Genomic DNA, 14,603 nt, shown 5'->3' on the forward strand with positions numbered 1-14,603 from the left:
GGGGGGAACACAGGTGGGCACTCAGCGGGGAACACAGGTGGGCACTCAGGTGGGAACGCAGGTGGGCACTCAGGTGGGAACGCAGGTGGGCACTCGGGGGAACACAGGTGGGCACTCAGGGAGGAACCCAGGTGGGCACTCAGGGAGGATCGCAGGTGGGCACTCAAGGGGGAACGCAGGCACACAGGGAGGATTGCAGGAACACAGGGATTACTCAGCCGCAGACAGGAATGGAATTCTGACATATGCCACAACATGAGTGACCCTGGAGGACATTATGCTAAGTGAAATAAACCAGGCACAAAATCACGAAAGACAAACACGGCCTGATTCCACGTGCAGAAGGCACCTGGAGTGGCCAAGTCCATAGCGACAGTGAGTAGAGTGGTGGCTGCTGGGGTGGGGACTTGTTGAATGGGTACAGAGTTTTCACTTTTGCAAGCTGACAAGCATTTTCTGGAGATAGGCTGTAAAACATACTTAATACCACTGACCTGCACATTTCAGAATGTTTAAGATGATAAATGTTGTGCTATGTATCTCCTACCAAAATTCATTGTTTTAAATTCAAAAAGAGAAAAAATGATATAATAGAGACACCTGAGTTCTGTCCGTGGCTTGGAGTTTCAAGCACATTTCAGCCCTAGGCCAGGAAATAGACTTTGACTGAAATCTCCCTACCTGACAGGAGAATCCCGCTGTGCCAGGGGGACAGAGACAGTTCTCTAGAAGGGACGCCACCTCTCTGTCTGGATGCGGCTCTTCAGCCTTTCTGCCAACCTCCATCGAAATATTTGAGATCCTGCACAAACATTACACGCAGAAGTAAGAGAGGAAACGCTAAGGTTGGGGAGACTTTGTAGAGACACGCGCGGGGGTGAGATTTGCACGTACGTTAAACCAGAGCTTGCGCCCTGCTGGGAGCAGTCACTGCTCACGGTTGTAAGTGAAATACGTTAAAGCACAATGTACTGTCATTACACTGTCAGGCAGTGTACACTTGACAACAGTATTACAGAAGTGTGCCCAAAAGACCTCTTCAAGTACTGATTTGGCCAAGATTTACTGGCTTCTTTTTAAACATTTATCCATTTTTTGAGACATGGTCTCCCTCTTTACTGGGCGATGAACGGCTTTCTTCACAGGTTGAAGTAGTAAATGAGTAAGTGGCAACGTTCTTTCCACATCATTGCAAAGAAATGGGCATCAGTGCAGGTTCAAGGGCAGAAAATAGCAAAAAACTTTTGCATTTTATCTTCACCTAAGATGCCACCATATGTACTTATATTTCACATCTCCATCGGCATGCAATAGTGGAAGCCGTAACTCACACCTTCCACACCTAACAAGTTCTGATGAGGAACGGAACTCACATTAGTGATGAAGACGCCAGGTGACGGGACTGAAGAGAATCAAATGCTTTCAGTTTGGTTTCAAAGCAGGAAAATATTCAGACCCCTAGAAGCTCCCGAGTACCTGCTTTGCTGCAGTCCTTGGCCGTATGATGCCTTGATGAGGATGTACTCAACATTGCTGAGGACAGACATGAAATCTGGGCGTGTGACAGGTTCTTCAGAAACAGAGTTGAAATATTTCCAAAAATTCTGTGGATGAGAAACACATTCAATTAAGTTCAGAGTATAAATTCCGACTGGCAAAAGAGCTTCCAGAGAACGTGTTTCTTTTATAAATTTCTCCAGAAAGGAGCCCTTTTCCACGCACATCACTAGGTTTGAGCAACGAATACACCCTGTAACCTCCACAGTGGCAGGTGGCATCAGTCTCAGTTATCGATAGACACACGTTAGAAGGCAGTGCTAGCCACACAAAGGAAATGCCCAAAGAATATCTGCAGGGACAATGAACAGACACCCCACAAATTCCAGCCACGTCCAAAGGATTTCTGCACCAGTATGTCTATACTGGCTACCAGAGAAAGGATGTAAGATGCAATTCCCACCAAATTAACATAAGCCTAATATACACTTCTTGAGAATATGAAATCTGAGTAGTTTTTAGCAATCTTGCTAAACCCACTGGAATTCTGCTCCAGGGCTTCTTGCTCATGTTCTTAAGCGGCTTCCAGCTTTCATCACAACCACAGCAAAGTTCGCACCCTCGAGCGACCTGTATGAAAAGATCACACTCTCACCTCTTTCATTGCGACTTCCTGCTCCTGCCTCACTCCGTTCTCCGGAGCTGGTGCATCCAGGTAAATAACTTGCTTTCTGGTCCGGCCCCCTTTGATGAGAACTTGAGGCTCAAAATTGGAGGTGCCAAAACCATCCAAGGAATAGAAGGCCACACTGTACCTCAGTTTGCCACCGTATGCCATGAGCTGTCAAATAATAGAGTCGTTACTCCTTTGACACAGCCTTGGTTTAAAAACATTTCACTGCAAGTCTGCTGTCGTGTGAGAGAAATCTTATATCTTAAAAATACATGACATGGGTGAAGTATGTCGTCTGGAATTTGCTTCCTTCTGATTCTGTTTAATTATGAATTATGACATGCACCTGTCATAATCACCCACAGCTCTCAATGATACCAGCAAGGGTGAGTTCCCAAATACCAAATAACATATCAATGCGGTATCACTCTTAATTATTTTCAAGCTCCTTTAAATTAAAAATTACCTATATCTAAAGGAGCGCTGGATATATATTTATGAATTTTAGAGATCAGGGTGAATTCAAATATAGGCTCCAATGTTCATATAAACAGAACACCAGTAATGCCTTTCATGATTCCTCCCTGGTCGGGTTTTCCTCCCCAAGCGTGATGTTCCAGAGAAGGGCCTCTCACGCCCCAGCGGCTGGGCTTGGATGGACCTTAAAGTAGTAAATACGATGCACTCAAGTGCTGCATGATGACATTTTGACCAATATACTTTTCCATGTTTAGATACACAGAAACTTAACCATTGATTTACAGGAGCTTTACAGTATTCAGGACGCCAACAGGCAGCTTAGATGTATGGCAGGCTATACAGCCAGGTATGTGATATCAGCACAACAGTGAAACCACCCAATGACTTAATGCTCAGAAAGTATCCCTGTCACTAGTGGTGCATGTTTGTTGAATGATTGCTTTAGGAAGGGAGGCTGAGGCAAGAAGATCGCTTGAGCCCAAGAGTTTGAGGTTGCTCATGAGCTATGACACAGTGGCACTCTACCCAGGATGACAAAATGAGACTCTGTCTCAAAAAAAAAATTCGAGACCAGCCTGAGCCAGACCTCATTGCTAAAAATAGCAAAAATAGCTGGGTATTGTGGTGGGTGCCTGTAGTCCAGCTACTCAGGAGGCTTAGGCAAGAGAATCACTTGAGCCCAAGAGTTTGAGGCTGTTGTGAGCTATGATGTCACGGCACTCTACCAAGGACAACAAAGTGAGACTTAATCTCAAAAAAAAACTATAAACAAATAAATAAAAGACTTCCAAAATTAATGAAAATTTTTACATTTGAGAGGATTTTTATGAACATTAAACTTCTTTATACCCTCTTGAAAGAGGACATTAACAGCCACTTCTTTTAATTACAGGCCAGCCCAGACTATGGTGACTTTAAACTCCAGATCCCCCAGGAAGCAGGGACCAGCTCTGAGCGGGGTGTGCACCTCACCTGGTCTCCCTGGAACTGCTCTGGCAGCCGCCAGTAGAAGGGCTCTGTATGGACGTGTTGCCGGACAGTCCCAGCATCCAGTAGGACATCAGGGGCCTGATAGTAAACCCCCTCGGTCGTGCCCCTCAGGTTACTCTGAGAAACCACACGCAGAAGAGGCTGATCTGAGGCCAGCACTACCTGTCATCAGAGGGAGAGAAAACACGGGTCAGAAAGGAATTAGCCACTCACTGCTTGATTCACAGGTTCCACCGCTGCCTCGCAGATGAAACAGTTCATTGTTAAAATAGGAATAGTAAAGACTTTCCCTTTAAACAAAACCTCTGGATTAAAAGTAACTGAAAGTGCTTTATTTTTTTTTAACTATTCAAGGATTAATTGCAAAAAGGGCCTTAAACTGCTGAAATCAGGGTCCAACTATTGCTAACTAGGGTGAGGTTCAGTAATTTGTAGGTGATAGTTGAGATGTTGAGGTTTTATCTTCTCTCCAGCTCAGGCTTTTGATAGATTAGCTAAGAAACAACACTGAAAGCCTTTAGTTCAAGCTCCATTTACTTCCCTGGCCTGCAGACATGAAGTTCTGATTCACGTGCTAACTCAAATTGTCTCCCTAGAACTTCTGATGCTGTAAGAACAAAATTCAATGGAAGTGCTTGACTACGTCTCCTACCCCTACCCAAATCACAAAGGGAGAGGGGCTGGAAACAGAACACTTTGACTGTTGTGACTTACTGGGGTCCTCACGTAACCCTCTAGCTCGGAGCAGATGTGGGACAGCCCAAAGCAGAAGCAGGGGCTGCACCCCAGAGGGTCGTCGGCGCGGAGAGCAAAGGTGCCCTCTCGGCACTGCCTGCACTGGAGGCCAATGACATTCTCCTGAAGGGGAACAAATAAGGGACTTATTTTTGCCACAAATAAAGGAGATGCAATTTCTAAACATGCAGAAGTGAAAACAAAATAATTCTGAAAGTTATTTTAGATAACATCATGGTTTCCTTGGAATGGGTCCCTAACCTCCCTGAGATCAATTCTCCCAAAGACTCAATCAGTGATTCCCAAACACAGATGAGTATCAGGATCATCTCGGAAGCTTTTGGAAAATACAGATTCCCTGATAAGCATCCCCCCAGGAGAGCCCTGGGATCCGCCCCAGGTCCCCACATCCTTCTGATGATCCGAGGCACCACTGACCAGGTGACTATTAAGGCAGGTCCCTGCTGTTCTGAGTGTCCTTTATGAGAACTGCTATAATGAATGTGGTAGCTGAGAGCAGGCAGACTGATGATTCCGTTATTATTCCCAGGACATGATCTCTACACGAGTCTCCCCTTCCTCATCAAGCCACCACCAATCCAGAGGGCTTCCATTCCCCCACCATGGGGAAAGAACTAGAGAAGGTGGCAATGTGGGGAAACTGATGAAATTTAACATGACATTGAAATATACTTCCTAGGAAAATATTATAATACACAAGAACTTCCTCAGTCTGCCAGCACACTTCAGGGGCTGCCACCCTCACAGCTGCAATAGCACAAACCTGCCTGCAGCCCTGTGTGATCTGGCTTCCCTGCCTACTCCAGACGGATTGGCCACCTACACATGAGCAGAAACTCAAAAGTGTCTGTAAAGCAGTTCCACACTCTGACACTTGTCATTAACAGTTAAAATTTCATTTCTAAGAAATCACTCGTGATTCTAGAAGAGCATATCAGACTTTAAACTGAGGCATGGAAGGGAGTGTGACCTTACCAGGAGAAGCGTCCAAACCCAGCTGCTTATGAAATAGTCAAAGCCCAAGAGGGACAAGGTCAAGTGGGAGTGAGGAACGGAGGGCTCGATCCACGGCAAATACCTTGCAAGAGCAGGTTCCGGTTTCCTCTGCACAGCTGCAGAGACCCTGGTCCAGGTCACAGGTATCTCCTGATGTCCCCCTGGGGTCACAGTCACAGGGGACACAGTTTGGAAAGTCTCTGTAACCCAAAGAGCACTGATCGCAGCTCCATCCAGCAAATTCCAACTTGCACTGGCAGTGGCCCGTGAGTACATCGCAACGGTGGCTACTCGACCCCACGAGACTGCAATTGCAGGCCTAAGAGAAAAGAAATACTAACTAAACAGAAAGGCATCTTTTATATTTTCTTCACATACACATATTTGGATTACAGGAACCCTAGATGTGGGAAAGTCATGCAAATGAACGATATGAACCATCTCCCTCTCGCCACGGCTAAACAGAATCTCTTTGCCATGTGACAACAGGAGGCAGGGACTGTGTCTTGAGACAACGGGGGATCTCAGTGACACAGGCACATTAGCCCAAATTGGGAAGTGAAATTAAATACAGCAGGTCAGAACAATCTAGCAAAGTTATTTTACAAGTTGTTTCTCTACTGTTCTCAAAACACAAACCATATCCACATTTAAATGAAGAAAGTTATATAGAAAACTGGAGCTCTTCAAGATTGCAAACAGCCCCCGGGTAAAGTGATTTATGACTTTCTCTTGGAAGATAATGTACCTTGCATGATTTACTTAAACGGCACAAAACTGGGGAGGGGGGACTTTTTAACCATCAATCTCCCAATTAGGCTCTTGCAGAAAACTAAGATGAAGGTGTTGATCCTCCACATGATTCCTACAATCTGTACTGAGTTTTAAATATAAAGCACAGAGCTAGTCGGCAGGCTGAAGACGAGTGGACACTGTGACAGGAGAGGAATGCCACTTGCTGTTGGGCAGTAAGTCTGAGGTACACGGACGCACGGAAGGCAGCACGCACCTGGCAGCCCTTCTCTGGGTGGTGGCCCCAGTGGTCATCCTCACATTCTTCACACTCCAAGCCCTGAGTATGAGGAGGGCAGATGCACTCTCCAGACTCTGGGTCACAGCTGTTCCGTGTGTCCCGGCAGTCACAGGCTGGAATAAAGGGAAATGTTTTGTTACAGATCTGCGTAACCAAAGGGGTAAGAGTTGATGTTAGTTACCTTTTATTTATAGTCTGAACCATTCTTTGAGTTCTTAAAAGACACCTGTGATTCCCAAGATTCCTCCAAGTCTGGAGAAGCTACCGGAGAATGATAATTAGGATGGAATGGGAGGGGGAGAGACAGAGAAAAGAATGGAAAAGATCTAGCTGGCAGGACAGAGGGGACAGAGGTAGTGTTTCCCGAGCACTTACTGCCAACGCCGTGTGGAGGACTATCCATATGACCCTATGAGAACTTCCTAAGGAGATTATAATTAGCTTCTCACTGTACAGGTGAAGAAACTAGGGTGAGAGAAGTTAAATAACTCATCTAAGTCACACAATTAGTAAGCGGCACAGCCATGATCAAAGATTATGCTTGTACCCTGACAGGTGTTGGGAAACCAGGGAGAGGTATGAAGTTCTACACACAAAGAAGAGAAAAAGCAAAGGAAATTTACAGAAGTCAATCAAAAGTGGAGGGAAAGCTCAGAGAAGTCTGGGAACAACCATGAGGTCTGAAACCAGGGATCCAAGAGCTTACGTGTACAGCCGCCATCCTGGTATGCATAGAAGCCGTGGGCACACCTGTCACACTTTTCTCCAGCCACACCTGGGACACAGTGGCATTGGCCTTCATCGGAGCAGTCATCCGACATGGAGCCGGCCATGCTGCAGTTGCAGGGCAGACAGCCATGCCCAGAGTCCAGCCCGTAGTAGCCAGGCTATTGCCGGGAGAAGCACAGCAGGCAAGGTGAGTTTAATAAGCAATTGCACAGACCAGCATGTTTTCCAAAACACACAGGATGCTTTACAGAGTCCTAAAGCATTCATGACACGGTTCCCACCCTCACAGTTAGTACCGACTCTCCAGACACGGACGCGGCATTCACCAGCCGTGCTCAGGGTCAGCAATCTCATCTCAACCAAGGCCAAGGTGTCGATTGTAAACGTCAGACAAATTCCCTTCCGTCCCTCCCTCTCTTCCTTCCTTTCTTTCCTTCTTTCTCTCTCTCCCCCCACCTTTCTCTCCTTTCTTTTTATGACAGTCTCATTCTATCACCCTCAGTAGAATGCCGTGCATCAGCATAGCTCTAGCTCACAACAACCTCAAACTCTTGGGCTCAAGTAATCCCCTTGCCTCAGCCTCCCATGTATCTGGGACTACAGACACCCGCTACAACACCCGGCTAGTTTTTTCTACTTTAAGTATTTTTAGTATAGACGGGGTCTCACTCCTGCTCAGGCTGATCTCCCATTCCTGAGCTCAGGCGATCCACCCACCTCAGCCTCCCACAGTGCTAGGATTAGAGTGTGACCCACTGTGCCCAGCTAACTGACAAATATTTTAATATCATGCGATGGCCAACAAGCATCTTACCAAGCACTGGTCACACTGCTGTCCAGTAACGTGTGGTCTGCAGTCACAAAGTCCTGTCTCCAGATGGCACATGGGAGAAAGGGAGCCCTTCCCATGGCACTCACAGGCTGGCACACATGCACAAAAGACATATTAACATTCACATCTGGGTGTGGGACCCTAAGAGTCTAATCCCCAGAGGAAAAAATGTAAACATTCAATATTTCTAATCACAAAGCTAAAAATAAGTATAATTTGCAATAATTTAAAAAATTCAGCATTTATCTCAAAAGTAAAACCAAACAGGGGTGGTAGAAGGAGCTGTCACAGAAAAAAAAATTGAACCTATCAAGATAGTAACTGGAAACTTGACCACTTGAATGAATTCCTTAAAAGTTTTTAAGTGACCTGCAGATTTCCATGGATAATCATGCAATGGGGATTTCAACATCAGCTTGGCCATACACTCTCATTCCAATCATACATGGATTTAGTATTTGAAAGCTTGGTTATCATGTGATCTAGATAAGTACATGTTAATATTTTATTTCAAAATTATAATTAAAAACATTTTCCGTTCCAATGATTCTAAGCCATGAATCATTTGTAGTTTCAGGACAGACATTTCAGATTTATCTGAAGTTAACACATTGATGTTTAAAGCTACAGAGTTCTTCTCAAAGTGATGGGATTTAATGGGTCCAAGAAATGTTAAGGCAATATCACAACTGTCATTATTTGCCTCAGTTAAAATATTTCATTGTGTTCACTGACGAAATGTCCCAGCCACTATTTATGAACGTTTGCTCTCAGGAAATGTACAATGTCTGTCATGGTATAACAACGTAAGAAGAGAAAACAAACTTCACAAGGAAGGTTAAGCCTGGCTGGGCACAGTGGCTCATGCCTGTAAAACTAGTGCTCTGCAAGGCTGAGGCAGGAGAGTTGCTTGAGCCTAGGAGTTCAAGACTAGCCTGAGCAAGAGGGAGCCCTTGTCTCTACTAAAAAAAAATAGAAAAATTAGCTGGGTGCTGTGGCAGGCACCTATAGCTCCAGTTACTCCAGAGGTTAAGGTAAGAGGATCACTTTAGCCCAAGAGTTTGAGGTTGCTGTGAGCTGTGATGCCACAGCACTCTACCCAAGGTGACAGAGCTACAATAAAAAAAGAAAAAAACAGGGAAATCCCATGCACAGTCCACAGGCAGCAGGCGGGGGGTGGTGGTGGGGCGGTGTGGTGGGAGGAGGACCCTGGAAACCAGAAGGCTGGTCTCAGAAGGCACTGGTACCTACCTCCTCCTCCCTCCCTGGCTGTGGCCAGCCCTGCACAGGCCTCTGGGCCACTCTGTCACCTTCTGTTTTCCTGGTGTAAGTGAGTTAATGCTATGTCCTGTGAAGCAGCTCGGTGGGGCCCTGCAGGGACCTGCTCTGTCATTCCCATGGCTTGCCTTTGAGCACTGTACTGCTGACTCCTCAGCACACGTCCCTGCTCAACTCTCCCCCACCAAGCACAAAATGACCCTGCCCCTGGTTAGTCTCCATCTGCGGGTCCATCTCTCCAGCACCCTCCCTTCCTCTTAGCATGTCTGGCCAATCCAACTTCTGCGCAGCGTCCTTCTGACCCCTTGTCTGCTGAAATTGTTCTTCCTAAAGTCTCCAAGGACTTTCTAGGTGCCAAATGCAGAGAACACATGTCAGCCCTCATCTTACTCCTTCTGTAGAATGAGACCGATTGGCCTCTCTCTCCCTTTTGAACCTCACTCTTTTTTTTTTTTTTTCCAGACAGAGCCTCACTGTTGTCCTAGGCTAGAGTGCTGTGGTGTCATAGCTCATGGCAACATCAAACTCTTGGGCTCAGGCCATCCTCTTGCCTCAGCTTCCTGTGATGCCCGGCTACTTTTTCTACCTTTTAGGATAGCCAGGGTCTCACTCTTTGCTCAGGTTGGTCTTGAACTCCTGAGCTCAAGCAATCCACCCACCTGGGCCTCCCAGAGTGCAAGGATTACAGGTGTGAGCCATGATGCCTGGCCTTGAACCTCACTTTACTGAGGTTTTTGGGACACCCACTTTTCCAGTTTACTTCCCACTCCTTGTCTATCTCCTTCCCTATCTGCAGTTCTGTGTCTCATTTAAACCTTCCCCTTCCTATGGAGAATATTTAAAATTCAATGTGGGCATGAGCACCACAAAATATCAGTGATAAGACAAAATCTTACTTATTGTATGATGTGCCAGTCAGTTTGGGTCCCCATCACATTCAGTGTTTCTTTGAACCTTCATAGAAAACTTAGGAGGAAGGGACTATAATTTTCTGTACTTTTTGGTATGAAATCTAAAACTTATAAAGATTACATAACTTTTCATAGGTCACTTAGCTATTAGTTCTCTATAGCAGCGGTTCCCAACCTGTGGGTCAGAGGAACTGTATAAAGGGCCACAGCATTAGAAAGGTTGAGAACCACTGCCCTATAGTAATCATTATTATACCAATTAATTGAAATATTATTCATGTTATAAATAATTCTAATTTAGAAAAGTTAGTTGCCAGTTACTGACTAGCCAAGTACTTTACATGCCTTAATTCTCTTTAGTACCCTACAATCAATATAAAATTTCATTTCTACCCATTTGACTTTTTTAAATGTGGCTACTAGAAAAAAAAAATTTTTTTTTGAGACAGAGTCTTACACTGTCACCCTCAGTAGAGTGTGGTGGCATCACAGCTTGCATCAACCTTAATCTGTTGGGCTTATGTGATCCTCTTGCCTCAGCCTCCCAAATAGCTGGGACTACAGGTGCTCGCCACAATGTCAGGCTATTTTTAAGAGACAGGGTCTTGCTCTTGCTTAGGCTGGTCCCAAACTCATGAGCTCAGGCAATCCACCTGCCTTGGCCTCCCAAGTGCTGGATTGCAGGCGTGAGCCACTACACCTGGCTGCTACTAGAAAATTTTAAATTACATATGTGGCTTACATTATATTTCTATTGCACAGATTGGAATAGAAAAATAATACAAATTACCATTAGCAACAATTTAATTAATGTCTAAAACTTAAAATTTGTTATCCATTAACTTCTCAGAAAGGCATTAGTATGTGCATATAATTATGTTCATTTTATGTACAAGGAAATAGTGGCTCAGAGAGGTTAGTAGATTTGCCCAGTGTCACACAGTTGGTTCTGGACTCAAGCCCTCATTAGTCAGACTCCAAAGCGTGGTGGCCACAAGTGTGCTTTTCTCCTATACCATCATCGTGTGTAGCTTCTCAGCGGATTTGGACCAAAATTCTCTAGCCACTTATCACAGTACTTAATATGGCACCAGGAAAATGTTAGGCACTTAATAAATGGTGTGTGGACAAAGGAATGAAGCATCACGCTCGCAGCTAAGATGGAAAGAAATGACACGAGGACTGTGAAAGCGTTCTGTAAACTTGGCAGCATTCCACAATACTAGTTATCACTATTGTTCTGGGAGGACAGCACTCTAGGTGGCTGCCAGGCTGAAGATCAGGTTGACTGGCCCAGCGCTATCAAACATTTCCATCTCTAACACAAGCCTGTGAAAATGGGGTTTCTGGGTGGCCAGCACCCTCTCGTGTCTCCACATTGTAACATCATCGCAGGACTCGGGCATTTATATGAAATTGTCAAAATAATTTATAATTGCCACTTCCGCTCTTGGGCTCCTTCTTCAGGACTGTGCAAAGAAGTCTGAGGGCTGCATCATCCCTCAGGCTAGTCGTCTCATGTATATAAAAATGTACTTTTCTCCGTGAGTGGTTTGCCATGATGCATAAATTCAAGGCTCAAAGCAGGACTCCGTGGAGCCGTGGTGGGGTCAGGTAGAACGGCTGAGTCACATACTGCCGAGACACGCCAATGTCATGCTTTCTGCACTTTCCAGGTTAAAGCTGCACCATTTCCCACCCTTCCTCTTGGAATCCAATCCCATCAGCCTCCTGCAACCTGGTGTCATCTCTCACACACACGTGATGGGCTTTGAGCATCACTCTTCCTCCATTTAGGTCATGGGGGCAGAGCTGCCACCTTGTACCACTTTCCCCTTGAATGGAAGGGGAATACACTAAGGCCACTGACCTTCGTGGACAGTAACTAATCAAGCTAACTTAGTGTAGTTGGGGAGGAACTGGGACTTGGGTCTATCTTAGATCAGTGACAGACCCTGCATTAGCTCCTCAAGAAAAAGCTACCTGACAGGCTGAGCCATGACCACATGTGAGCAGGGGAACGGGGACGTTCCATGGTGATACACAACAGCCCCAGGCACTCACCGCGGCAGTTTTTGGCGGTCACAGCATCCCCGTAGAAGCCCTCCGCACACCTTTCACAGTGGGCACCACCTGTGTTCCCCACACACTTCAGGCACTCGCCGGTGACTGAGTCACAGTGACCAGGCTCCCGGGGATCCACGTTGCCACTGCAGTCACATGGAACACAGGACTCCCCGGGCACTGTTGGGTTTCCATAGTAACCATCTGCACATCTGTATCAAAGATTGAAAGCGGGATCAAACACATGCAATTACTCAAGACCTTGCCTCATTATGCAGGGACTCTAATAAATCAGCCTGATGCTTCACCCTAAGATTTACTGTGAAAGGGATACAACCCCGTGCTGAGTATTCACAGATCTCTTTCACCCATCCTGACATCCAGGGAGAGGGTCCAAAATGAGAAATAAATCCAGGGATGTGCACGCAGACCTGGGCTGGAAGACGTAGACACAGGGAAGGACAACACTGGCTTTCAAGACAGCTACTAATCAGACCACCTGCCTCCTACAGAATCACCCAGAGCCGGGGGACACTCAGGTGAGCCACAGTCCTCACTCCTTGCTATTTCTTGTTGTTACTGGTTAGAACTCAGATTAGCCCAAGGAGAAAGAATACCATTCTTTAAAAATTACCAGCAAGTTTTAACAATCAGTTTTAACTAATATATTGGTTTTTCTCTATGATTTTATGAAATAATAATCACACCTCAAAACTCCAAAACCACATTTTACTACATATTTAGAAATAAACAGAGAGTAAAATTTAGAAATAAACACATTCAAAAAAAATTTTTTTTGAGACTAAGTCTTGCTTTGCTGCCCTCGGTAGAGTGCCGTGGTGTCTTAGCTCACAACAACCTCAAACTCTTGGGCTCAAGTGATCCTTTTGCCTCAGCCTCCCAAGTAGCTGGGACTACAGGTGCCCACCACAACACCTGGCTATTTTTAGAGACAGGTTCTTACACTAGCTCAGGATGGTCTTGAACTCATCAGCTCAAGTGATCTGCCTACCTTGACATCCCAGAATGCTAGGATTACAGGCGTGAGCCACCGCCCCCAGCCTATATGTACTTTTAAAAAAATGTTAATGCAGCTTTCTGCAAACAGTGGAGTGACGCAGAGTACCTCTCACACCAAGCTCCCGAGTACCCGACAGCACACTGGTCACAGACCACTTCCTCTCCTTCATTAAGGTGGCAGGTCGGGCTGAAACTGTCAAAATATTAGAAAGGAATGCAATTTTTCAGTGGATGGAGTAGAATTTCTAAATATTTATAATGCTTAATTTTTTATCACTCCTGTGCTTACAAATTTTCAATGGGTCCTCACTCCTTAGCTCAGAGCCTGAGGTTTCTGGCCACCCAGCCTGTCCTGAGCCTTGTCTGTCTCTGACCTGCGTTCCTGGACACTGGACACTCACTGCTCCCTGCTCCTCTGTCTCTCAGCCCGAAATGCTTCTCCCCATCTCTGCCTGGGTTAACCCAGATCTGCTCAATGCCCAAGTCAGCTGCCTCTTCCTCCAGGAGGCCTGGTCGGACACTCCTGGGAAGACAGGGCCCCTTCCCTGAGCTCCCTGGCACTACTTTCCTGCCTCAAAGCCCTGCCCACACTCAGGTTAGAGTGAGCTCTCTAAACCCTACACTGTTAGGAGGTCCTGAGACTCCCAAAGACCCCCTTTAAACTGTACTTCTGAATCTTGAGGAAGCCTGCCTGGGGTGATTGATGGTAACCTCGATTATGGCAAGTGGTCAGGTAAAAAATACCTGTGAGTAGAATGGGTAGAGAAAGAACTCTGAGGGTTAAACCAGGGAGAGACCAAGAGGCTTTGTCCCACTGGCCTGTGGGATACACATGCCCTAGCAAGGCTTTGAAGGCCTTGCCCAGCAGGCTCATCTATACCCCCTAGGCCTTCTGCTCCAGGGCCCTTTTATTCCCCTCACAGGACGTGCTGCTCCTACTGCCATGCCGTGGGGCAGCAGCTCCTTCTGCCCAGAACACTTATGCCCTGGGTGGAATCCCTTTTCCTTCAAGGCTGACAGAAGAGCTTCCTTGGGGTCATTCCTGCAACCACTCAGGTAGGTTGGGCACTGACCTCCCTCTGTCCCATTGCCCAGTGCTCAGCTCTCCACTAAAGTCAGACCACATGTAAGTCCCCAGGGGCCAGTAGCCAGGTGTGAACAGCGTGATACTCTGCCCACCTGTGTTGCAGCCTGCACACAGCAAGCATGCAATAAATATTTGTTGAATCAATGAATGAACTCAGGTCATTCTCATGTAGCCTCATATACAAATTTTGGTCATTAGATCAAAAACTCCCTAGGCCCAGGGACAATGTTTTCTTTCTGTCCATATCCCTCTATCTC

General features: G+C 46.0%; 1 protein-coding gene across 1 annotated transcript in view; it reads right to left on the bottom strand.

The window, feature by feature from the left end:
• The window catches only part of LAMA1 (laminin subunit alpha 1), a 158,742-nt gene that overhangs the window by 64,240 nt on the left and 79,899 nt on the right, over nt 1–14,603 (bottom strand). The window contains exons 18-28 of the mRNA XM_012806468.1: nt 13,366–13,452; nt 12,240–12,451; nt 7,969–8,075; nt 7,132–7,312; nt 6,402–6,538; nt 5,475–5,711; nt 4,355–4,498; nt 3,623–3,802; nt 2,153–2,338; nt 1,477–1,604; nt 682–802 (exon numbers count right to left, since the gene is read on the bottom strand). Of these exons, the coding sequence (XP_012661922.1) occupies nt 682–802; nt 1,477–1,604; nt 2,153–2,338; nt 3,623–3,802; nt 4,355–4,498; nt 5,475–5,711; nt 6,402–6,538; nt 7,132–7,312; nt 7,969–8,075; nt 12,240–12,451; nt 13,366–13,452 (1,720 nt within the window). The remainder of the gene's footprint in view (nt 1–681; nt 803–1,476; nt 1,605–2,152; nt 2,339–3,622; nt 3,803–4,354; nt 4,499–5,474; nt 5,712–6,401; nt 6,539–7,131; nt 7,313–7,968; nt 8,076–12,239; nt 12,452–13,365; nt 13,453–14,603) is intronic.

The sequence above is a fragment of the Otolemur garnettii genome, unplaced genomic scaffold, assembly GCF_000181295.1.
Source record: "Otolemur garnettii isolate 467f Iridium unplaced genomic scaffold, OtoGar3 scaffold00053, whole genome shotgun sequence".
In the NCBI taxonomy this organism is placed as follows: Eukaryota; Metazoa; Chordata; class Mammalia; order Primates; family Galagidae; genus Otolemur; species Otolemur garnettii.